Raw genomic sequence first — 26,559 nt, 5'->3', positions numbered from 1 at the left:
TTTCCCCACACAATCATTCAGCTCCTGTGACCCGCCCCTTTTTCTAATACTCACCAGGTTCACAAGAGTATTTTCCTTACTTTTATCTCTAGCCCTTCTCTTCCAACTGCTATTTTTCTTCTCACTAGACACACTTTGCTTCTCATCAGAACTAGCATCCACAGCCCCTCCTCCTCCTTTCTCTTCCTCAGGTAAAAGCAACAAACTCGATCCCTCACCCCTTCATCCTTCTCCCCCCATTTATTTTCTACTTTTGTTACTTTGGCCCCCAGAACCACGACACCCTCTACTTTTGAAATCTCCCACTCAACACCCGCAACTCCTTCCACCACCTCCAATTCCTCTCTTCCAGCCCCCACCCCTTCTTTTTCTTTTTCCTTTTCCTCATCCTTCCAGCCTGTTTTTTCCTTCCCCACCCTCCCAGATCTATTCCAATAGCCATTATATTTTCCTTTTTGCCCAACCTCTGCCCTCAACCATGAACCAAATTGTGCTACATCCTCCCCCATCTCCTCCCTCTTCCCGGTTCCCATACTACACCCACCCTCCCTATGAAGAACCCAACCACAATTAAAACAAATACGAGGCAGTTTTTCATACCTCAATGTTGCCCAAATTTGCCTTTCATTTACCTTGACAAATCTCCCCCGAGCTAGTGCTTTGTGCAATTGGATCTCCACTCTAATCCGTAAAAATTGTCCCCATCCAATGCCATCTTCAGGACTCTCCACCTTCTTGACCTCTCCAATTGAGCTTCCAATATGGATTCCTCCCTCCCGAGTCATACAAACCATTGGAAGATCATGGACCTGTATCCAAAAAACTTCAGTAGAAAAGTTCCACTGATTTGGTTGAGAGAAACCATCGAACACTTTTAGGACGAACATATGGCTATCGAATAGCCATGGTCTTCCCTCCAGAATTCGCATCTTATCGGCGCTAGTTTTGAATGTTATCACAAACAAATTCTTTCCAACTCCCAAAAATTCTGCAGGGCTACTTACTCTCCAGATTTTAGTCATAATCGCAGCAATCACTTCACATCCAATTACTCTGTCCATACATACCTTCCCAACTAAACTCCTCTCCCCCTTCTCTCGTGCAACATTCACCGAATCTGGATCGAAATCAATACCTATCTTCTCTTCCTCCGATAATCGGAGCCTACCACACATCCTTTCGATCCCTTCCATCTCTTCACGTTCCGACTCTACCATTTCCCACCCACATTCCTCTCAGATCCACCCTAACGGTTTCTGACTTTTTTCACCACCTCAGTTTTCGCGGGAGAGAAAACAGAGAGGAGACTGTTTTAGTTATAACTTATATTAATCATGATTGATAATATCTAATCACTATAAGTCTATAGTATTAATGTATTATTATATAATATATAGTACTAGTATAGTAATAGACTCTAATATGGTATTAGAAAAAAATATACTAATAGTCTAGTCCTAAATTACTAATACTATTAATCTATTATATAGTTATAACTTATATTAATCATGATTGATAATAACTAATCACTATAAGTCTATAGTATTAATGTATTATTATATAATATATAGTATTAGTATAGTAATAGACTCTAATATGATATTAGAAAAAAATATACGTGTCGTTTGGATTCGAAGATGGGTTGAGATGATTTAAGATGATTTGAAATGAGTTTTGAATAGTAGTGAGATGAGTTGAGATGAGTTGAGATGATTTATGAATAGTAGTGAGATGAGTTGAGATAATTTATAAGTTGTTGTAATTTATTTATGAATTGATATGGTTTTAACTTTATATTAAATGTTATTTATAAATTATTGATAAAGAAGTATTAATAAATTATTAATTACCCAGGTACTTATTTTTTTTTAAATGAAGTGAATAATAAAAATTTTATTGTTACAATAGTCTTTTCTAATGAAAATACAACAAAATTTCAATAATAAAGTTAATCATTTATTCAAAGATCCCAATTGTAATTGTTTGCAAAAAAACGTTAAATAATATTAATATATTATAAAATAATTTTTTCAAATAGCTGTGCTTAAATTCATTTCCCATATTCACCGTAGTAATGGGAAATTTTCCCTACCTCTAATTTTCAATTATAGTCAATGATAATCAATTAGGAAAATAACATCATTAAATTATAAAATCAATCCTTGTAAATTTGTGTACGATAAAATTTACATATCGACCAATTATTTATGAAACTAAATTTACGTATATAGCTTATAATATTAGCAACCATATTTCTAAATAAATTTGCTACAAACTTCCCTATCTATATAAATAATTGCTTATATATTGCCAGACCAAAATAAAATTTGCAATACATTTGAATCTCTAACTACACCCTTATATAGTCTCAATAATGTCAATATTTATCAATATAAGTCAATGACCACTCCTAGCTTCCCACATACGTTTGGCAATGTCATCCCTAATTGCAGCCATAGCTCGGGCTGATTCGACGGTCATGTCAGGATGATTTCCTAAAACTGCGGCGTCGCTATATGCACGACCGCTTGGACTGAGCTCCATATCTCTCCACTCCTCGAACAACCAGTCATTCAGGCTCGTCATTCTAATAAAATTGTGTAACGTACAACATGCAATGATCAGATCCCCTTGCCTCCCAACTTTATAACCAGGCATGAGTCTTAAAATTCTAAATCGTGATTTCAAGACCCCAAATGTACGTTCTATTACGTTACGAATACATGAATGACGATGATTAAAATAATCTTTATACCCCCTAAATCCCCGCTGACCCTGACGGTCACTTCTATGATATCTCTCTCTAGGGTAAGGGGGCATAAATCCTCGAGTACATGGATACGCCGAATCGACTAGATAATAATGACCTGTCAACCATTAACATTATGAGATAATCAGGCCCCAAGCAACGAATCCCGAGCTTTTTAAAAACAACAGATATAAAGACCCAATATAATCAGACAAAAATAATTGTGGCCTTCGAACTGATTTACCATCGAGAGGCATTGGAAATGCGTTGCGGCCCTGAGACAATGCATCGATGAATACACGTGCATCATGCGAGCTCCCCTCCCAACCAGTGTACAGGAATGTGAATTTCATGTCCAAGTCACATACACACAATACGTTTTGGGCAACTTTGCCATGCCGGTTGCAATATTCCTCACGCACCTCTGCAGGTACAACAGCGTCGATCATGGTCCCATCAATTGCACCAATGCATCCTGCGAACGAGTAAGCGGACATGATACATACGAATACATACGGTTTAAGTAATTTACAAAACAATTATCCAATATGTACAGAATTATATTTTATTATCTACCATAAACAACTCACCTCAAACCAAGGATAATTTCTCGGATTGGCTGCGATTGTTGGGTGCACCCCGGATGTGTGAGTTGGATAAATAAGATGTGTCCCTAGCCTACACAGGGCCTTCATAACGTTCCTCACATGGGCATTAACAGTTTCTGTTGAATGTTGAAAGCGCTGCCCCACAATCCGTTGTTCGTCTCCAGCTGCCACTACCGATGTGAACATGCCTATTTGTTCCTCGACGGTCAACCCTTTTCTAGTATCCTTCAAAAAACTATTTGAACGTAACAAGCTGCATAATGCGCGGAAGGCATCAACCTCAAGTCGAAATAACTCCCGACAATTTCTTGGATTCCAATTCAAAACTTCCAAAATATATTGATGTCCCCGTAATCCGATATTGTGTTGTGGCTGTCTAAGCTGTTGTTGTGCTTCTCTACCAGCCCTCACAAGAAATGCGAGTGTCTCAAGATCCTCAGTTGCAAGGTCATCTTCACTACTATCAGTCAAACACACATTTGGGAACGTATCATCTGAATCTCGATTCACGTTCATCGAGTACCTTCCTGCTGACCAATTCCCATTGTGCACAGTGGGTTAATTCGTACTATTTTATCTTTACAACAGTTGTAAATAATCTGTCACAAGTTAACAAAATAATAAGGAGGTACTACGATAATCATATAATATATTAAACATAATCCAATATAATCATACAAAACCCGAACAGAGCCTAAAACAGGTCCTCCATAATCCGTCCTCATTTCAATCAGATTACAACAAATCAAACAGACAACCCACATTGGAAAATGAGGCTGTTTATAAACTCATCAAAGGAATACAAATAGTCTCATGAAAAATAAAGGGTGACAATGCCATCGAAAATATAGCCTAAGAATTAAAAATGAGCCTACTTTAACAATGACGGGCCCAATCGTCCCTCCTTGCAGCATCCAAGGACAAGAAAAACTGTCGCATCTCTGGATTCAGTAATTCCTTAATTGCGCGAACAAGTTGGGATGGCTCCAACGGAGGGGAAAGCTCGCTGAGCAACGTCGCACAATGACTAATCGGATCATACCCCGCATTGGTCCCCTCACTAGGCTTTGACTCTTTGCTGCGCTTCGATGATGCCACAGCTTCTGCATCCTCATATCGTTTACGCCTCACTCTCTGCGTCAGTTTAAACTCCTCGACGGCCTCAGAAAGCTGCACCTCAAAATCGCTCTTCTTTCTTGGCTTCGGCCTACGTGATGACCCAGTCACGGCATCCACTGCAGGTGACCCGATCCCCATCAAGTCAATAAAGTCGTCATTGCCAATGGGCAATCCCTGTCGATGGCCTAGTGATGGGAGGGCATCGAGCTCGCATCTCCTCATCCAGGCGCCGCTCGTCGTCGCTATCTGCGGGTAGCTGTGTTGATGCGTGTTGCATAGTCCCGTATGCAACGGACGCGCCAAATATGGTGCACAGCTCCTCGTACTTTGGGCAGCCAAAAGTACGAAACCTCCCCCATTTCGATTTAACCTAACAATTATAGAAGAAACATACGCAGTTAATAATCAAACATCGAGTGCTCAAAAAACAAATTTGAAGGGTGCAATAAAGATGGTTAACTTTAATTAAAATTTTACCCTAATGGCATTCTCCCAGCACTCGTCACTCGCGACAACTGTCTTTGTGTTGGGATCCCAACCCATACCAGTTTGGCTCAACAAATCGGTAAACAAGCGCTGCATCCCCTTCAACCTCGTCAATTTTCCACGAACCTGGTTCCCGTCAAACACTTTCTTCCCAACAGCAGTGAGTCGCTGTGCATAAACTCCATGCTCTCTAAACGTTATCTTTCCGCCCTTTAATCTACCTTGAAGCGCGTCCTGGTAGAGCATGTCGATGAATATCTCCTCCATGGCATCGCCCCAAAGCACATTATCCCGGCTCGTATCTTCGGGGTCCTCCATTTCAAATAGCTAAAATGGTAATATAAGGAAAAAAGAAAAAAGGTTTTGCATGTCAACTACGCTACGTTATATGCGTTAATATGAGTAACGAGCCGGAATTACAAATGACCCATACCTGTTGATACGGCTGATGTCTAGCAGATGAGCGTAAGGAGTATCGCTATGGGAACATGGATGACGTAAGTTTATTAATCCCCATGAAACTTTGTTATATATAAATACACAACAGTTGTAGGAGAAAAACCAAAATCAAAACACTACACTACCACATTCAACCACATGCATAGCAAAACCAAAACCCCCAAAAACAGAACAATAATCCCATTTACAACTCTAAAATAAAATGAGGCCCCAAGCAAAATAATTGTTTCAACTATAAAATACATGCAAATGCAAAAATCTCCCCAAATATGGTGCACGGCAGTAGCATATTTTTGAAAGAAAATATGGATGACGGAAGTTCATTAATCCCCACGAAACTTTGTTATATATTAATACACAACAGTAGTAGGAGAAAAACCAAAATCAAAACACCCCATTCCCACATTCAACCACATGCATACCAAAACCCAAACCCCCAAAAACAGAACAATAATCCCATTTACAACTCTAAAATAAAATGAGGCCCCAAGCAAACTAATGTTTCAACTATAAAATACATGCAAATGCAAAAATCTCCCCACATTACCTCAAACTACTCCATGAAAGTAAAATACATCCAAATGCAAAAATCAAAACCACATTATGCACGGCAGTAGCAGATTTGAGAAAGAAAAATTAAAACCCCATTCCCACATTCAACCACATGCATAGCAAAACCAAAACCCCCAAAAACAGAACAATAATCCCATTTACAACTAACCTATGACATGAGGCCCCAAGCGAACTAATGTTTCAACCATAAAATACATGCAAATGCAAAAATCTCCCCACATTACAACCAACAATAATCCCCAACTAAAATCCATGCAAATGCAAAAATCTGTCCAATATTTATGCATCGAGTAGCAAATTTGACAAAGAAAAAATAAAACCCCATTCCCACTGTCAACCACATGCATACCAAAACCAAAACCCCAAAAACAGATCAATAATCACTTCTACAACTAACATATGAAATGAGGCCCCAAACAAACTAATGTTTCAACTATAAAATACATGCAATTGCAAAAATGTCCCCAAATATGATGCACGGCTGTAGCAGATTTTTGAAAGAAAAACTAACACCCCATTCCCACATTCAACCACATGCATACCAAAACCAAAACTCCCAAATAATCAATTATAATCACTTTCACAACTAACCTATGAAATGAGACCCCAAGCAAACTACTCCATTCAACTAAAATACATGGAAATGCAAAAATCTCCCCACATTATGCACGGCAGTAGCAGATTTGAGAAAGAAAAATTAACACCCCATTCCCACATTCAACCACATGCATAGCAAAACCAAAACCCCAAAAACAGAACAAGAATAAATTTTACAACTAACAAGCTGAAATGAGGACCCAAGCAAACTATGCCATTCAAGTATGCAAATGCAAAAATAAAACCATATTATGCACGGCAGTAGCAGGAAAAGAAAGAAAAATTAAAAACACCCCATTCCCACATTCAACCACATGCATACCAAAACCAAAACCCCAAAAAACAAAACAATAATCACTTTCACAACTAACCTATGAAATGAGGCCCCAAGCAAACTACTCCATTCAACTAAAATACATGGAAATGCAAAAATCTCCCCACATTATGCACGGCAGTAGCAGATTTGAGAAAGAAAAATTAACACCCCATTCCCACATTCAACCACATGCATAGCAAAACCAAAACCCCAAAAACAGAACAAAAATAAATTTTACAACTAACAAGCTGAAATGAGGACCCAAGCAAACTATGCCATTCAAGTATGCAAATGCAAAAATAAACCATATTATGCACGGCAGTAGCAGGAAAAGAAAGAAAAATTAAAACACCCCATTCCCACATTCAACCACATGCATACCAAAACCAAAACCCCAAAAAACAAAACAATAATCACTTTCACAACTAACCTATGAAATGAGGCCCCAAGCAAACTACTCCATTCAACTAAAATACATGGAAATGCAAAAATCTCCCCACATTATGCACGGCAGTAGCAGATTTGAGAAAGAAAAATTAACACCCCATTCCCACATTCAACCACATGCATAGCAAAACCAAAACCCCAAAAACAGAACAAGAATAAATTTTACAACTAACAAGTTGAAATGAGGACCCAAGCAAACTATGCCATTCAAGTATGCAAATGCAAAAATAAACCATATTATGCACGGCAGTAGCAGGAAAAGAAAGAAAAATTAAAACACCCCATTCCCACATTCAACCACATGCATATCAAAACCAAAACCCCAAAAAACAAAACAATAATCACTTTTACAACTAACCTATGAAATGAGGCCTCAAGCAAACTCCATTCAACTAAAATACATGCAAATGGAAAAATCTCCCCACATTATGCACGAATCTCCCCACATAATGCACGGCAATTTTGTAAACAATTCACAAAAGCATAAGTTGAGGAAGCCCTACTTAAAGATAATTTTAAGTCGTATGAATGAGGCCCCAACCAAACTACCACATTCAACCCATGCATACCCAAAAATAAAACCACAAGCATGGCAACCATAAACATATGTAGGCATGATTATGCATTGTTATCCACATTCAAGTATGCATCGACCAATCATGCAAATTAACAAAATAACATCTAAAGAAATGAAATGGGTAAACAACATAAAAATTTTCTAAACAGCTTACCATACAGCACTGAAAATTATAATAACATGAAAATTTTAACTGTCGTGGTCATGAGCACATCAATGATAATATGGATATACATTTATCTCGGTCAATAACCACAACAATAATAAATTTAAGGAGAAATTCATCTCCACACTAGAGTAATGCCAACTGAAATTGATGCATTGCATTTCTAACAGCTTAAAATGATTTGAGATGAGATTCACATACTTGGAAGGATCGTGTTCTTGGAGCCGTGATGGTGAAAGAAATACCCCGTAGGTGGTTATGGTGGAATCGACTTCTTGAGGTGGGGTGTTTGCAGATTTTTGAAATTGTGGGTTTCATTTGTGAAGAGGATTTATGAATTTCTCATGTAAGGGGCTATGACAATATTCCCTAAATCTACACTGTACAATGCGAATCTAAAATCAAAACCCTAGACGTGTGTTCACAGCCTTTGGGTCAGGGGGCAGGGGAATCTCTGTAATGGAAGGGGGACGTGATTGTGTACGGTTACCAGACATATAGATGAAACCCAAATCGATTGGTGGGGATGGTATCTCTCACGCGACTGAGCTCCCTGGGTTGCCTCAAGCCGTCGGTCTTAAGATGCTTCCACCTCGGGTTGCCTTCGAACTGGTGCGTTTGGGAGATCGTAGATGAGATGCCCCCTCGCCCATGCCGTGAAGTGGTCTGAAATGGTGAGGTATGGCGTCGATGATGGCAGGAGATGGGTCTGCCCAGAGTGAGGAGCTTTGCGTGGAGATGAATGGTGCGTGAAGAGGTGGGTGAGGGCCTTCGAGCTCTGCGTGGAGTTGATGGGTGTGTGAAGGGCATGGGTGAAGGGGTGGGTGAGAGGGCCTTAGGAGCCTTCATTACACCCGTGTAATGGAAACAGTAAAAAGGCAAAAAGCAACGGTCATTCCCATATTTGTCTTATATGAGTTCAAGATGTGAGGTGTGGTTTGACAGACCACTTCTCCGTACGAACTCAGTTTGAGATTTTCTGAAGTAACCTTCCAATCCAAACAACTCCTAATAGTCTAGTACTAAATTACTAATACTATTAATCTAGTACTAAATTACTAATACTATTAATCTATTATATAGTTATAAGTTATAACTTATATTAATCAATTGATAATAACTAATCACTATAAGTCTATAGTATTAAATTATTAATGTATTATTATATAATATATAGTATTAGTATAGTAATAGACTCTAATATGGTATTAGAAAAAAAATATACTAATAGTCTAGTACTAAATTACTAATACTATTATTAGACTAAAACTAATATAACTAATAGTATAAGTACTAAATTATTAATGTATTATTATATAATATATAGTATTAGTATAGTAATAGACTCTAATATGGTATTAGAAAAAAATATACTAATAGTCTAGTACTAAATTACTAATACTATTAATCTAGTACTAAATTACTAATACTATTAATCTATTATATAGTTATAAGTTATAACTTATATTAATCATGATTGATAATAACTAATCACTATAAGTCTATAGTATTAATGTATTATTATATAATATCTAGTATTAGTATAGTAATAGACTCTAATATGGTATTAAAAAAAAAATACTAATAGTCTAGTACTAAATTACTAATACTATTAATCTAGTACTAAATTACTAATACTATTAATCTAGTACTAAATTACTAATACTATTAATCTATTATATAGTTATAACTTATAACTTATATTAATCATGATTGATAATAACTAATCACTATAAGTCTATAGTATTAATGTATTATTATATAATATATAGTATTAGTATAGTAATAGACTCTAATATGGTATTTAAAAAAAAATACTAATAGTCTAGTACTAAATTACTAATACTATTAATCTAGTACTAAATTACTAATACTATTAATCAATTATATAGTTATAATTTATAACTTATATAGTATTAGTATACTAATAGACTCTAATATGGACCTATGGTATTAAAAAAAAATTATACTAATCACTATAAGTCTATAGTGTTAAATTATTAATGTATTATGTATTATTAATATTAATATATAAGTCTATACTCTATAGTATTAAATTATTAATGTATTATGTAATATTAAAATTAATACGTACTGTATAACTCAAGTGTTACTGGACACTGCCCACTGCCAAGAAGCCGAAACGGCGCCGTTTAGTATAAAATAGGACCTAAACGGCGCCGTTTAAGTCTAGGAGGGGGCAGTTTTTTTTTTAATAAACCGTATGTTGAAACGCCGTCGTTTGGGTCCAATTTCAATCCAAATGGCGCCGTTTCAACATTAGTTTCCCCCCCCTCCCCCCCTTCCCAGTTCCTCATTTCGCCCCCCCTCTCCCCCGAAAGGCGATTTCCTAGTTGTGCGATTCGGAAAACCCTAGCCGTCGCGACTCACATCCACCCTCCTGCAGCCCCTCGGTCGCCTCCCTCCGTCGAGATTTTGGTACTCTCTCTCTCTCTCTCTCTCTCTAGTCTCTGGTATTTAATCTTCGCATTATCGCATATGTTGAATGTTGGTATTTATCGGCGCCGGACGCCGATTTTGGTTTTGTGAGACGGTGAGTCGGTGACTCTTGACTTTAGTTGTGATTTGTGAAGTTGTTGTGAGCTTATGTTATGTGTGTAAAAAAATTGATGTTAGGTTACATACGGGTCACGGGGTCAGGGACTTCGAAAAAATTTTTTTTTTTTTTGGTTGAAGCAAAATTTTGTTTTGTTGGTCGAACTGAGATGCATATAATTTGTAGAAATTTTGGGAATATGAGATGCATATAATTTGTAGAAATTTTGGCACTCTTGGCAGTGTTGGCACTCTTGCTGTCTTGCATTTTAGGCTTTGTTGGAATCTATGACTGTGAGTCTGTGATGCATATAATTTGTGAATCTGTGACTGTGAGTCTGTGATGCATATAATTTGTAGAAAAATATAACTCATATAGTTGAGAATTGAGAACTTGATAATCTGAGATGCATTAATTTGTAATTCTTTTAGAGTTGTTGACTCATATATATTATATATATACATAGGTTATATATATAATATAATATATTATATAATATATAGTTCAGAATTTGTAGAAGAATTTGAGAAAAATTACTTTGTAGAATCTGAGATGCATGAATTTACAAGGCTTTAAGCCTTTAACACTATATAATTTTTCCTTGTTTTCTAATTCTTTTATTCTTTTGTCTTGTTTGTCCCGACTCCATTTTATAGATGGAGTCTTCTACAAGTGATGTGCAAGGGTCAAGACCAAACATGCCTCCACGTCCACCCCCACCCCCACCCACTGTAAGTGATCAATCAGTTGGTGGGTCACAAAAAGGTAGAGTTAGGTCATTTGTTTGGGATCATTTTACAAAAATTCTAAAAGGTGATCCAACTAAACCTAGGGCTGCATGTAATTATTGTGGTGCTTCGTATGCATGTGATACGAAGACCAATGGTACGAAAAACATGAAGTATCACATTGAGCACCAGTGTAAGAAATGTCCGTTTAAGAAGACGGATAAATCTCAGATGACTCTAGCTTGGAAGGTGGAGGGAGGAAGTGGTAGTGGTAGTGGGGGACTTGTGTCTATTGCATTTAGTGTTGAGGCTTGCCGACAAGCCTTAGCAAAGATGATTATTCTTGATGAGTTGCCATTTAGGTATGCTGAAGGGGAGGGTTTCAGGAAGTTTATGCTTGTGGTTTGTCCTAAGTGGGTAGGAATTTCATCCCGTATAACGGTTGCCAATGATTGCTTTAATTTGTTTTTAAAAGAAAAACAAAAGTTGAGAAATGCTCTTCGAGAGCAGCGAGTTTCTCTCACTACGGACACATGGACATCCGTGCAAAACCTAAACTATATGTGTCTCACAGCACATTTTATTGATAATGGTTGGAAGTTACACAAGAGGATTCTTTCATTTTGTTTGGTTGAAAATCACAAGAGTGATACCCTTGGTAAGGGCATAAAGATGTGTTTGCATGATTGGGGGCGACCAAAAATACTTGCACTGACACTTGATAATGCAAGTTCTAATAATGGAGCTGTTTCTTATTTGAAAAAAAAAAACAAAGTATAGGAAATACACAATCTTGGAACATGAATTCTTGCATGTTTGATGTTGTGCCCACATTTTGAACTTAATTGTTCGTGAGGAGTTAAAAGAATATGATGAGTCTATTACGAAGGTGAGGGGTGTTGTGAATTATGTTAAATCATCCCCTCAAAAGTGGAGTACATATCAGAAATGTGTGGGGTTGGAAGATATTCAATCTAAAAGTCAAGTTTGCCTAGATGTACCGACTAGGTGGAACTCCACCTATCTTATGTTGGAGAGGGCTTCAAAATTTAAAAGGGCTTTTGATCGGTTGGAGGAAGAAGATCCATGCTTCCTTAGTAGTATTAGAGATGATGATGACGACGATGTCGATGATGAAAATGTAGACCATGTGGTGAATACGAGAAAATCAAAGAAGTTAGGGCCTCCCAATGAATCCGATTGGGCGAAGGTACAGTTGTTTGTGAGGTTTCTTGCATTATTTCATGATGCAACTTTAAAATTTTCGGGGGGTGAATATGTAACTTGTAATGTTTTTTTTCCGGAGTTGGTTATTATTAAAGATACCATTAATATGGAGTGTGAAGAACGAAACCCCATGGTGGGATTAATGGCCATCAATATGAAGAGAAAGTTTGATAAGTATTGGGAGAACTTGGAAAATCAAAATATGTTGCTTTATGTTGGGGTTCTTCTTGATCCTCGCTACAAGATGCGATATCTTGATTTTGGGTTGGAGAAAATGTATGCACATGATCATGCAAAAAAACTTGATTTTAGTTGGAAGGTGAAAAATACATTTATCCGCATATATGATGCATACATGGAAAATGAAGAAGGGCATTCTCCTCAGCGCACAAGTTCCCAACATGAAGATGTAGCTCTTTCAGCTGACAATGTGGCTAGTAGAAAGGCAAAAATTATGGCTGAATTTAAGCAACAGTTGCAGTCAGAAGATAGTTTGGAAAGTAAGTCAGAGGTTGATAGATATCTAGCTGAAAGATGTGAGGATGAAGATGATAGTTTTGACCTTCTAACTTGGTGGAAGGTGAATTCAGTTAGATATCACGTACTTTCAAAGGTTGCACGTGATGTTCTTGCAATACCGGTATCTACTGTGTCTTCTGAATCTACATTTAGCATTGCGGGTCGTGTACTTGACCCTTTCCGAAGTAGTTTAAATCCAATGAGTGTTGAGGGTCTCATATGTGCACAAAACTGGTTTTGTTCTTCTTCTACTCCAATAAGCCTTAGGACTTTAATGGATGAAGTTGAAGAATTTGAGAAGCAACTGGATATGGGTATGTAATAAAATTACCTTTGATATATTTTGTGGTTTATTTTGTTTTATCTTTTATGTAATGTAACTTTATTTAACTTGTTTTGTTTTAAATTTTTATGGATAGAACTTGTTGGGGACCCGAGCTTTGCTGATTCTATGGAGGGGTCAAATTCAATGCCTACTGGCCCTATACCCAATGATGATTAAAGACTAAAGAGGTGAGAAGATTATAATTTTTAAATTCTATCGAAGTTGTTGATTATGCTAGTTTGGATGTAGCAGCTAGAATTTTGATTCCTACTTGATAATTGTTTTCTTCTTTTTTTGTTACAGCCCTACTTATCCTAACTCTTGAGTAACTGAAGTCTGAGTTGAAGATTAGTAAGCTGGATGTAGCAAGTAGCAACTAGAATTTTGATGCATATATGTCAAGTGTTTAAGTTGTTAATTTTGGATTATAATTTGTAATTTGTAATAACTTCTGTATTATTATTATTATTTTTTTTTTTTGGTTTTTTTTATTTTATATAGATTAGTTTTAACTTTTTTTTTTATCATTGTATTTTTCAAAATCAAGTTTTTTAAATAGTTTTAGTTAAAAAAAAGTACCAAATTTGAAATGGGCCGAAAATAATTGAAATTGGGCAAAAAAAAAAATCACATTTAGATGGGCTGAATGGCCCATTTTAGGCATGTCCAGACCGACTGGACCGACGCTGGACCGGACTGGACCGAAATGGACCGGACCTATATGTGACTCGGTCCGGTCCAGGGTGGAGAAATTGTAGACCGAATAGGTCCTGTCCGGTCCACAAAATGGCCCAAGACTGGACCGGACCGGGCCGAGATCAGGCCTAGTTGCTACTGAAAAAGATAGAAGTCTAATCCTTATTCAGAAGCTGCCCTGAGTCCTTCTCATACTTTATTAAAATCTCTTGCAGCTTATTCCATTCCACGAGTGAGGCTCTACCAAACAAAACGTAGTCATCTGCAAAAAGTAAGTGGTTAATGGAAGTTCCACCTCTTGCTACTTGGTCTAGTAATGCCCATCTTCTCAGATTGGTTTAATAGGCAGCTTAGCCCTTCAACACAAATAATAAAGAGGTATGGTGACAAAGGGTCACCCTGTCTTATGCCCCTTGAAGGATAGAACCTTTCACCAGGATTCCCATTTACAAACACCGAATAAGACACAGTGGTAACACATTTCATTATGAGGTTTATCCAGCCAACACTGAATCCTAACTTCTTCATTACAACCTCTAAGAAAATCCACTCTATTCGATTAAAAGCTTTTGACATATCTAATTTTACTGCCATACTCCATGTTTTTCCTTTCTTCCTGGTTTTCATAGTGTATCAACTCATAAGCAACCATGGTGTTATCTAAAATCAATCTCCCAGTTAAAAAAACACTCTGTGTTGGGGTAATAATCAAAGACAGCACCTTTTTAAGTCTGTTAGTAATGGATTTAGTAATTAGTTTGTACAAAACATTGCACAAACTAATTGGTCTGAAATCACTCACCAGCTAAGGCTCATTTATCTTAGGAATCAAAGCTAGAAAAGTGTGATTTAGAGAGGGGATCCAAGAATTACCATTTAAGACACTTAAAGCAGCCTCACTAACCTCTTCTCCAATCAAGTTTCAGTGGTTTTGATAGAAACAAGCCCCGAAGCCATCTGGACCAGGTGACTTCAAATGGGACATTTGTTTCAAAGCCTCCTCAATCTCCATTCTAGTGAAACTTTTGGACAACATTACATTCATCTCCCTTGTCACCTTTGGCTCTATGCATCTCAAACATTCTTCTATCTCTTCACTGGATGGGTTAGTAGAACATAACTGGTTTTCAAAGTAGAGGCTAAAAGCTCTTTCAATCCCTATATTTCCTGTGACCCTTATGTTCTCATCATTAATGACTTCCTTTATAGTGTTTCTCTTCCTTCTTTGATTGGCACAGGCGTGGAAAAATTTTGTGTTTTTATCTCCCAGACTGTACCAATTGGCCTTTGCTCACTATCTCCTTCTCATATCCTCTTTTCCCAGTAAAAAACTTAACTCCCCTTTCACTCTCCTTATCACATATACATTGGAATTATTCTCAGCTAACTGTAGTTGTTGAAGCTCAGCTATTTTCTCTTCTATCTCCTTTTCACTTCCTCTTTTTCTTTGTCTACTCCACATCAGTAAGGCCTTCTTGCTTTTGTTCAGACACTTCTCCACTTTATTGAGAGGATTCATGCCACCTCTTTCTGTTTCCATACCTTTCTTACCACCTCTCTACACTCCTCTAGTGCCAAGTTTGCTTCATATTTGAAACCATGCTTTTTAAATCAGTGCCTCTTCCTTCCTTTAAGAACATTGATCAAGATGGGCTTATGATCAGAAGTTCTTGATGTTAAAACATCCACCCATACCTCATTGAAAACCTCAATCCATTTTGTATTAGCAACAACCCTGTCTAATCTTTCCTTAGTGAAAGATTCATCCCCATGCATGTTACTCCAAGTGTACTTATCGCCTTTCCAGCCTAAGTCATGCAGGTTTCCTTTAGAGAGAACATTCCTAAAATCATCCATTTGTTTTTCTGGTCTAGGCCTTCCTCCCTCTTTCTCATCATTGGAGATTATCTCATTGAAATCCCCAACCATGCACCACCCCATAGACCCTTCAGGATTTAATGAGGCTAAAAGGTCCCAAGATTCCTTCCTCTTCCCAGCCTCAGGCTGGCCATAAAAGCCAGTGAGTAACCACATTTCATTTGTACCCCCATCCCTCACCCAAGCATTTATGTGCCTTTGTGAATAGTTTCTTATTTCTACATTAACCTTGTCATTCCATAGAAGCAGCACACCACCCCCTTTTCCTACAGATTTTACTATGAAACAGCCCTCAAATCTAAGCCGCCTTCTCAATCTTTCAAAGTTGTCCCTTCCACTCTTTGTTTCCATAATAAAAATAACATTGGATTTTTTTTTCCTCTGCCATGCTACAGAGATCTTGAACTGTCTAAGGATTTCCCAACCCTCGGCAGTTCCAACTTAAGATTTTCATAATATTTGGCGGGACTGATTAACAGCCTCCGCCACAACATTTGTGAAGTCTACATCCACCTCCCCTTCCTCCCCTCTTGCTTTTTTCCTCCCTTTCCACCTCAACTCCTCCTCCATCGTATCATGGCTTCTTTTTGCCCTGCTCAAGATAACTTCCTCATTTTCCACCCTCCCTCCTTTTTCTCTTGCTCTCCTCTTCCATGCCCCTTTCTTAGTAGTTTTATTATCTGCCTTGCTCTTTCCTTCCCCCTTCAGCAAACCCAAACCCTCATACTCTCCCATTTTATTCTCCATTCCCCCATCAGGATAACAAACAACCCCTGACTCTCTGTCCCAACCTCTCCCTCATCACTGGTTTTTTTTCCTTCCCCTTCTACATCCTGCAATGTGGCTGATAACTCCTCTACTCTATCTGTTGTTGAGCCTCCTTTCTCTTCTCTAGAGGTGTTAGTGTCTATCTCTTCTTCCATCAAGCAAGTCCCTGGGGTTCTCTCATTTTTTTTCTTCCCCTCCCACCCCTATTTTTTCTTTATGTTTCTCTAGCCCCCCATTTGTGTTATATTTATAGGATCTCGCCCTCATTCCCTTACTAACTCTCAACTAGGCCCCATACTGCTCTTCCCCCTCCTTAGAACCTCCTTGATTTTTACATCCTAACTCCCTATGCCTTATGCAACCACAAGAAAAACAAATTCTAGGCATTTTTTCGTAGCTGAATGGGATCCAAAGATTATCCCCTTTTACTCGTATTGTTCTCCCTTTGGGTAAAGGCAACATGATGTTTATTCTAATTTGAACTCTCAAATAATTTCCCCAACCACTACCATCCATCTGGGTATCCACATCTTCCACTTGACCCACCGTCCCTCCAATCTGCTCTCCTCGAGATTTTGTCATATACGCTAAAGGAAAGTTGTACATTCTCACCCAAAAGCTCTCCATCTCAAAGTTCATTCGTTGGGGGGGTAAAACCATCAAAGCTTTTCAAAACTAGAAATTGGTTATCAAAAAGTCACAGTTTCCCCGCCCACACTCTTTCTTTATTAGCTTGAGTATTGAAAGTAATGACGAAGGTGTTTGTGCATAGCTCTAAGAAAGTTGTTGCCTTATTGATTCTCCACACCTTGTCCATGGTTGAGCCCAGCACCTCCTTCTGATGACCCTTGTTGAGCATACTCTTCCCACGAGGCTTCTGTCTTCTTTGTATTTCAACTCCTCATCCTCTTTATCATCCAGAACAATGTTCGTTGCCTCCCCTTCTGAAAAACGGAGTTTCCTCCATTTTTCCTCTAATTCCAATACCTTCTCCATGCTATTCCACCGTACCTTGCTCCTTTCTCGATTGACAATCACCACGGAAGTGTTCCTCTACAAAATATTCCTCCATAAGAGCGCCTCTTTCCGTTATAACAACATCCCTCTGACACCTCATGCCCAAAACGCACACTCACACACTTCACCTCTTCTTTAGTGAAAAGAGAGAGAGAAGAATTTCGCCTAGCATGACTCTTAGATGTATTAGATGTATTTGTGAAAAATGACCTAATAGATATTTAGATGTTTAGATGTATTTGTGGGACCCACCTAACATTCTGCTATTCCTCAACTTGATTTCTTTTATCTTTCGTATTCATTTCCTCTCGTTTGGTCTTCTCCCCTCCATTTTTAATTTTATCTATTTTAATTTCTTAAATTTGTAATATTTTTTATCATTTTTTTTCTAAATTCTATTTCTAATTTTTAACGACTTTTTTAAGTTTTAAGTTTTAAATTTTTTTAGTTTACATGGCAAGTGACATGTCATGCAGTTTGCCACGTCAATATAGTTAGTAGTTTAATTTCTAAAATAATGACTAATTAGTACTGGATCAATCTTGAAAGCAAGTAGGATAAAAAGTTCAATTAAAATGCACAAAGCGCAATTTGACTTTAAGATAATTATAGAAGTAAAAGTTGAAACATAAATATTACATATATATTTATATATATATATATATATCACATAAAAATCTACATTTACAAAATAAGTCATTGGCACCAAACAACAAAAAAACGTTTCCAAGAAAATATTTTCACATTACAACCAAACATAAAAAAAGATAAGGAAAATACTCTAACTATAAAAGAATTACATAAAATAAAAATAAAAATCATAAACTGATGTGGTTTTACGTGGTTTGTCAGATTATAAAGTTATTTTTGTTGTAAAGTAGATCTAACGGATTAGATGAAGCAATATCAGTTTGTGAGATTACTTTTATCTAATTCGTTTGTGGATGTAACAGTACTAAAAAAGTAATTGTTTTCTTGAAAACTAATTGGCTAAATAGTTTTGCTTAAAATAAGTCTTAGCTTAATCATGAACAACTACTCTTTTGATAACCATAAACAACAAAAATTTCAATTTATTTTTTCAACTTTTTACATTTTTCTTTAAATGAATTTTTTTTTTATTGATGTTTGTAAAACTTGATTGGAAGAAAAAATAAAGGAAAATAATTTTTTTATGATGGTTGTAAAAAGTGATTATAAAATGGCCGGATGGTCACATAGAAGGGATTAACCGAGGGTGTTTAATATTTCAAATGTTTTATAATTGATATAAGCTGCAAATTATAGGTGAGAGGCCGCTAGCTGGGAAGAGAGGATCGTCACTAATTGCAATCTTATCACTACGCTTATCACTTATCAGTGAGCTAGTGACTCACAGTATAAGGTGAGCTTAACGAGTGAATGATATTGGGCTCCCAAATGCTAGGATGGTAATGCGCCGATCTGCGTGGTTTCACTTGGAGCTTTGAGACGATCATGGAGGAAGCTGGCCACCTTGGAAGTCCTTGCCTCCTGCTGCTGCTGCTTCTTCTTCTTTTCTGTGGGAAAAGTAGTACGTTTCTTTGGCAGTTAAGAGTAACGCATGCAACACGAGCTGGAGAGGGAGGAAAACATTGCATGTTTTCTTTAGAAGCATGCTAATCGATCTTAAGCTTTCGTGGAAACATTATATATATATATATATCATGTTCTTCCTCTTTTATGTAAAAGAAACATTGATCAGTACGGGGTGAAGATATCGTCTTGTGGCTCTAACACTGATCTTATTACGTCGTGAAATTGGACCTTCATTTTGGTTCATGAGGGTTGTGATTTATTATTTTGTTAGATTTATGGCTAGTTTAGAATATTAGAAGATATCTGTGAATAATAATAAAATAATTTGAATTAAAATAATTATTAAATTTTAAAAAATGAGAGAGAAAAAATTGAATAAAAATATTATAAAGTTAAAAAATTATTTAATATTATTTTTGTTCTCAAATTGGAAAATGTTATTCCTTTTTATGCTTTGTTTCAAAATCTAAAAAAGTTGTATTAGATTTTGTGTTTGGATATTGATTTGATCAAAAATTTTAATATTTAAAATTAAAAAAAAATATTTTATATATGTTCGATAAAAGAAATATATAAAATTACCTAAAATTATCTCTCTGTCCAAACAAGTCCGGCACGTGGGAATTAAGGTCGTTCAGGGATGATGATGGATCATGATCTTGCTTTGTCCTTATTTGGAAGAATAAAAACATGGTATTTTCAATTTTGGGCCTTTGGCAATTGTGGTTAACGTTGGAGGAAAAGCTTTTCGGTACCTGCGATATTTAGGTTGGGTAGATTTTTAACGCATCCACGAGAGTTGCGACAAAGATATTAGGGGTGTGCAACCGAATTTTTATTTTTTTTTTTATCAGGTTTGAAACTTGGAAATCTTGATGAATTTGGGTAATTATAAATTGAACCCGAGCGGATAAGATGAATCCAAATCTAATATGGACCAGATTACAAACCCGGTTATATAACTAGTTATCCTTAACCGGGTCTTATTTTAAAAAAAATACAAAAATTAATTCAATCTTTTTAAATTTTAAAATAAAAATAAAATACAAAAATGATATTATAATTAGTTATGATGTATTATTATTTATTTTATTTTTTGTAAATTAATATTTTACATTGTGATGTAACAATAATATTATTTATTTTATATTTTTATTTATTTTATTTAAGAAAAGACTTTTAAAAAATATTTAAATTATTTTTTAAAAAAAATCTGAGCAATTTAAACATGATAGCTTGCACCATAGGTTTGGATTTAAAGAGAAATGTTGTTTGTATAACGTTTTAGAGCATTAGCATGAGTCTCTTCAAACAACGTTGTCTCTTTTTAAAATTTAAAGAATTTGTATTTAAAATCAATGTATTGGATTCGATATACACTAAAATCTCCAATTTTGAGCTACAATGCATTTAAGTTCATTTCCATATTTAAAAACTGACTGTTCATCTCTATAAGCATTATTTTATTACAAATTTACTTCCTCCAACTGCTCTTCCCCTTATCGCCCCTGGATCTGTTTGCTTTCTCCCAAATCCCCTTTTCTAACTGTTCATACGTTACGCCATTTAGGGCTCGTTTGTTTTCAGAGATGAGATGAGATGAGTTGAGATTAAAGTTAAAAAGTTGAATAAAATATTGTTAGAATATATTTTTTAATATTATTGTTGTTTTGGGATTTGAAAAAGTTGAATTGTTTATTTTATTTGTGTGGGGATTTGAGAAAGTTGTAATGATGAGGTGAGATGAGATGAGATGAGACGAGATGTTTTTGAAAAACAAACAAGGCCTTAGTCTCTCATCCAAAGTCCAAAGTTCAAGACTATTAGCTACAACTAAAAATCTTGGCAAAAGAAGAGCGGTTGGCTACATTTATATATTAGTTTCAAGAATTATAGATATAAATATTGGGTATTATGCTTGATGGTTGGCTACATTTATATGTTAGTTTCAAGAATTATAGATATAAATATTGGGTATTATGCTTGATGGAATGAATGTGTTTGTCAGTTTTTAAAATTGAAAACGTGAAGTTTGGATTAAAAAAAAGTTTGTGGAAGTGTTTGTTAATTTCAAGAATGGTAGAAGAAATATTGGCATAAGAGGAATGCTATGCATTTTCCCTATTCTATTCGTCTGGACAAAAAAAAAACACTGGAAAGAAAAGAAAATTTAGCTTCTTCCTCCAAGCTATAGGGGACCAAAAAAGCAGCGAGAAACCTCTCTTTAAGGCACAAAGACAATTCAAAATGAGCTTAAAATTTTATTGGTTTCTGAAATTATAAAAACCAGTCGTGCACTGGTGCGATGCGTTGCTGATCCCTACATCAACTTAAAAATTAACCAGAATATACAGCACAACTTCAGTTGAATTTCTCTCGGGATAATCTGCCAAAACATCAACAACAAAAAGACACCAAGACGACACCATGAACATATTCAAAAGCAAATCATCCCATATAATAAAACTTATATCTCAAGTTAATAATGTGATCTAAAGCAAAACTTTGAAACCCCATATGAATTTGACACAGCGGGTCTCGACAAAATCCAACTCTGTCCCTAAAATCATACCAAATTGACCCAATCAAAACATAAACCAAACACAACCATAAACCCAAAGGTTACCTCCGTTTTTAAGCCCTCTTTTTCATTATCTCTAACTTAAGCTTACTTAGCTCGTGAAGAAACTCCGTTTTCTTCACATACGCCTCCAACTCAGCCTCCCTCACCTTCCTGCCCTTGTTCTCCAACTCCATCGCTTTGGCGTTTCCAATGTCCACCATGAAATCCCTCGTATAACTCTTCCCAAACCCCAAACAACCCGTACCTGCCATCGTCTCCAATGCAGCATTCAAACATGGATAACTCATCCCAAAGTTTTCCGTTTTTTCATCACCCTTCGTCTCCCCATTACCCAATTCCTCCTTTCCCCCAATAGCCACTTCTTGCTTTGGTAATGCCAATGCCACTGAAGTGCCGTTATTAGCTTTGCCTTTTTGATTGCTAGATGGCTCATTTTTGTTGTTAGCCACATTGCCCCAAATCTTCTTGGAAAGCTCGAAGGCCTTGTGCTCGTGGGGCTTAGAGAAAACCATGTCCTCGCCACCTTTCTCGAAGTTGGTCCGGTATTTCTTCTTCATCCTCCGAATCTTTTCCATCAACTGGGCCTTGGAGACCTCCACGTGGAGTTTTCTCTTCATGAACTCGTGGAGCGCACCCATGTCTGCGTACGAATTCGACCCTTTCTTGGACTCGTACTCGATCATGCCCTTGAGAACGGCGAGCTCGTCCTCCTCGCTCCACAGCCGTTGTAAGGTTCCGGGTGGCTTCTTCGAATCCTCATCGTCGCCGTTGGTGGCCGACGATGACGATACCTTCCTCTTCTTTGGGTTCTTTGTGTTGCTGGGGTCGGTCTCTGCTGCACGCTTCGACAAAGACCCAGAAACAGCGATCGGAGTGGATTGGTTGTTGCTGTTATTGTTGGGCTTCTTGGGCTTGGGCAGCTCTCCCATTGGCTTGGAAGTGATCGGCTTAATGGTGAAACCGGAGACGGACGGGGTAGCAGGGGACTTTTCGGACTCAGAGGCGGACCCGGATTCAGTTTCGGATCCGGATGAGGTCTGGGGTTTGGAGACGACCTTAGAAGAAGATGATGAGTTTACAGAGGGTTTCCTTGCAGGGGATTTTTCTTCCTCTTCTTCTTCATCTTCCCCATCATCATCGTCTTCTTCACCTTGTTCATCTTCAGACTTTTCATTCTTTTCTTCTACTTCTTCATCTGAAACGGCATCTTCATCAGACTCTTCGTCTTCTCCAGAAGTATAGGCGGGTGGTGGGTCTTCTTTAAGCCGCTTAGAAGCCATTACAAGGCAGAGAGCAGAAGGAAGAGACTTGATATGGGTTTTATAATGTGTATAATGTAGGGTTTTGACCGAGACGACTTTAAAATCCTACGAAGAGGTGCGTGCGCTGCGCCTGCGTTCACAAAATTCGTGACGACACTCCGTTTATGTCTTGACAAAAACGACAACTCAAATGTAACTGTTTATTTATTATTGGTTAAATTAACATCTAGTTCTATGCCATTTGACAATTTTACAGATGATTGAGTTTTATTATTAAAAAATTAATTTTTCATGTAAATTTTATATTTACTCACATTTTTTAAAGAGAGTGTAAAGCTTGCACACTTTAAAACTGTAAATATCATTTATCTTTACAAATGAGTTAGTAACTATAAGTTGTGATAATTGTATGAAAATGTGATGGAAAATGCTCTTAGCAGTGCTACGTATAGAGTGAAACTGGAAGAACAACACAGGTATTTGATAAAAAGTCGATATTTAGATGGCCATTAGGATACTTCGAAGGATCCCTTAACCTCCAATTTAAAAAATATGACTTTTTTAAGAATGTTTGTGAATAGTAGTAAAAAAGTAATGAAAAAGTAATAATAGAATATTAAATAGTAGTAAAAAAATATGTGAAAAGTAATAATAAAGTAAAGAATAGTAGTGAGAGTATTTAAGAGTACTTGAAGTACTCTCATTAGTAAGGGTGTTCAACCGGATCCGGATCTGGATATCCTATCATAACTAGATCCGAATGCTAAAATCCCGGTGGTTATCCGCCCGGATTAATCCAGATTGTAACCAGATATCCGGATTTAATCTGGATCCGGGTTATAACCAGATAAATCTGGTTTTAATTTTTTATTTCTTTTAAAAAAGACTTTAAAACTTTAAAAAAAAATGTTTTTATAGCACTTTTTTAAAAAAAAAAAAAATTACCAAACAAAATAAATAAAAATGCAAAATAAATAATATTATTGTTACATCACAATACAAAACATAAATTTACAAAAAACAAAAGAAATAATAATACATCACAACTAATTAACTAAAACATAAATTTACAAAAAAACAAAAGAAATAATAATATATCACAACTAATTAAACTAAAACATAAATTTACAAAAAAACAAAAGAAATAATAATACATCACAACTAATTAAACTAAAACATAAATTTATGAAGAACAAAAAAAATAAATTTATAAAGATCAAAATTTATTAGTCTTCACATCTTGAATATGGAATAGGGGGAAAACATTGATCCGGATTTATTAGTCTCCATAAACTGCCAACGACATCAATTACAACAGATAAATGAAAACTATAATGATTAGAAACAATAAGTCAAAAAGAACAGATAATAAAACAATATGTAGCCATGCTCATGATGTTACTTACTAAGCTATGGCTCTCCTCTCATAGTCTTGAAAGGGAAGGAATCGAAAAGAATTGTTAGATCCAGATCTCATGCTCATTTAGCTTCTCATTTCTTTTATATATACTGCACAGAGAAGGTAATCCCATCCCAAACAACCAATTTAACTTTAATTATTTCAGCAACCATTATACCATTCGCTTTGAGGTGACGACATTCCATAGAATTACTAACCTTGAACATATTAAGGTGAAACTGTTTGCCAGGATTCATCCTTCTCATCTTTTGATATGTATATGCAAAACTTAGTTGATCACGAGGAGTGAACCGATCAACTTCATTGAACCAAAGGCATGAGAACAAATTTGACATAGGAGTGTGCTCTATGATGATAAAAGAGCCTTCAGGTACATCTATATATACCACATCACAAGCAAATTATGTTGTAAATTGTAGATAGAAGTGTGTATAGCTACAAGTTTTGAAATTAAAGAATACAAGCATACTACTAGGGAAAAGCTTGTTTGGATCTAAGGCATTAAATCTTTTCAGTCCATCAGCCTAGTAGAATGTGAATTGTTCATCGATGATATTATCTCTGCAGTAAATAACAGTTGTTTGGAGTTGCTTAAGTTGCTGAAGTTGAAGGAAGAGAGTTACCTTAAGTAGAAAAAAATGTAGAGGTTAAATTAAATGGATAAATTAATAATAAAAAATCAAACTTAACAAATAAAAGCGTTTAACTTTGATGTCAACGCTTTCTACATGATCCTCCACCTCCCAAGAACTAAGTGGTTCACAAGTCAACCAATTTTGCATGCAAATTAGTGCTTGGACAGTCTCCGGCGTTAATGAGCTTTGATATGGGTCTATTACACGTCCACTGGTGCTGAATGCGAACTCAGATGCGACGGTGGAAATAGGGATGCCCAATACATCACATGCGATCTCCGCAAGGATGGGATATCTAAATGAGTTCTTCTTCCACCAATCCAAAATATCAAATTCGGGTACTTTTGGTTCAATCACATCCGACAAATACCTATCCATGTCTGAGCTAAGTACTAAACTGTTTTGCTTCACAAAATATTGCTCTAGAGCTATATCAAAATCTTCACAGTCCAGGTCATCACCAATAATACTTGAGAAACTTCTATGAGCCATATTTGATCTTCCACTACCTAGCCCATAAAACTTGTGGTATTGCTCAATCAAACGATTTATGAACAATCTTACGTTGGCCTCAATTCTATCTCTGCATTCATCCCCTTTGCACATTTTCAACCAATATGACAAGGCTATAATCTTATATCGAGGGACAAGGACAAAAGCTACATAAACAATCATGTTCATCCTATTCGTTTTCCCCTAATATTTATCAAACTTAAGTTTCATAGTAGAAGCCATCCTCATCAACATATCATTCTCACTCTGGCCCATGTTTTTCAAAGTATTCTCAATTGTACAAATTTGTTGAAATAACATATTAGAAGTCACATACAATGAGCCAGAGATTTTCAAAGTTGCATCATAAAAAACTTTTAGAAACTTAATAAAAATACAGCCATTTGCCAATCTTCAAACGGAGGCGCCAAAAGCTGTGACTCCTTCACTCCCATTGGTACAAAAGCTCTTTCGTATTTTTCAGCAATATTAAGCATTAGGTATGTTGAGTTCCATCTAGTAGGAACATCTAGACACACCATTTTTCTATACACAATATTCAACTCATTTGCACATGTTTTAAACATATCAAGTCTTGCCGGTGAGGACCTCACAAATCTTATTGCTTCTCTAATCTTATTTACAGCATCATGAATAATTTTTAAACCATCACATACAATGAGGTTTAAAATATGTGCAGCACATCGCACATGTATGAACTCGCCTCCCAAAATTGTGAACTCATTATCTCTTATGTTCCTTCTCACATGATCAATAGCAATATCATTGGAGGATGC

The 26,559-nt window shown here is 36.4% G+C and overlaps 2 protein-coding genes across 2 annotated transcripts; both read right to left on the bottom strand.

The window, feature by feature from the left end:
* Window positions 1-4,630: 4,630 nt before the first annotated feature.
* Window positions 4,631-5,480, bottom strand: LOC118349640. Its single transcript, XM_035695140.1, has 3 exons — window positions 5,396-5,480; window positions 4,954-5,289; window positions 4,631-4,846 (listed from the first exon to the last, which is right to left on the bottom strand). The coding sequence occupies exons 2-3, from the start codon at window positions 5,278-5,280 to the stop codon at window positions 4,631-4,633; spliced, it is 543 nt and encodes a 180-aa protein (XP_035551033.1). The 5' UTR covers window positions 5,281-5,289; window positions 5,396-5,480.
* A 16,523-nt stretch (window positions 5,481-22,003) lies between these two features.
* Window positions 22,004-23,233, bottom strand: LOC118349639 (STOREKEEPER protein-like). The gene has a single exon (XM_035695138.1). The coding sequence runs from the start codon at window positions 23,231-23,233 to the stop codon at window positions 22,004-22,006; it is 1,230 nt and encodes a 409-aa protein (XP_035551031.1).
* Between the last annotated feature and the right edge of the window lie 3,326 nt (window positions 23,234-26,559).

This window comes from Juglans regia, chromosome 10 (assembly GCF_001411555.2).
Source record: "Juglans regia cultivar Chandler chromosome 10, Walnut 2.0, whole genome shotgun sequence".
Taxonomy (NCBI): Eukaryota; Viridiplantae; Streptophyta; class Magnoliopsida; order Fagales; family Juglandaceae; genus Juglans; species Juglans regia.
This window is presented reverse-complemented; position numbering and strand designations above follow the sequence as displayed.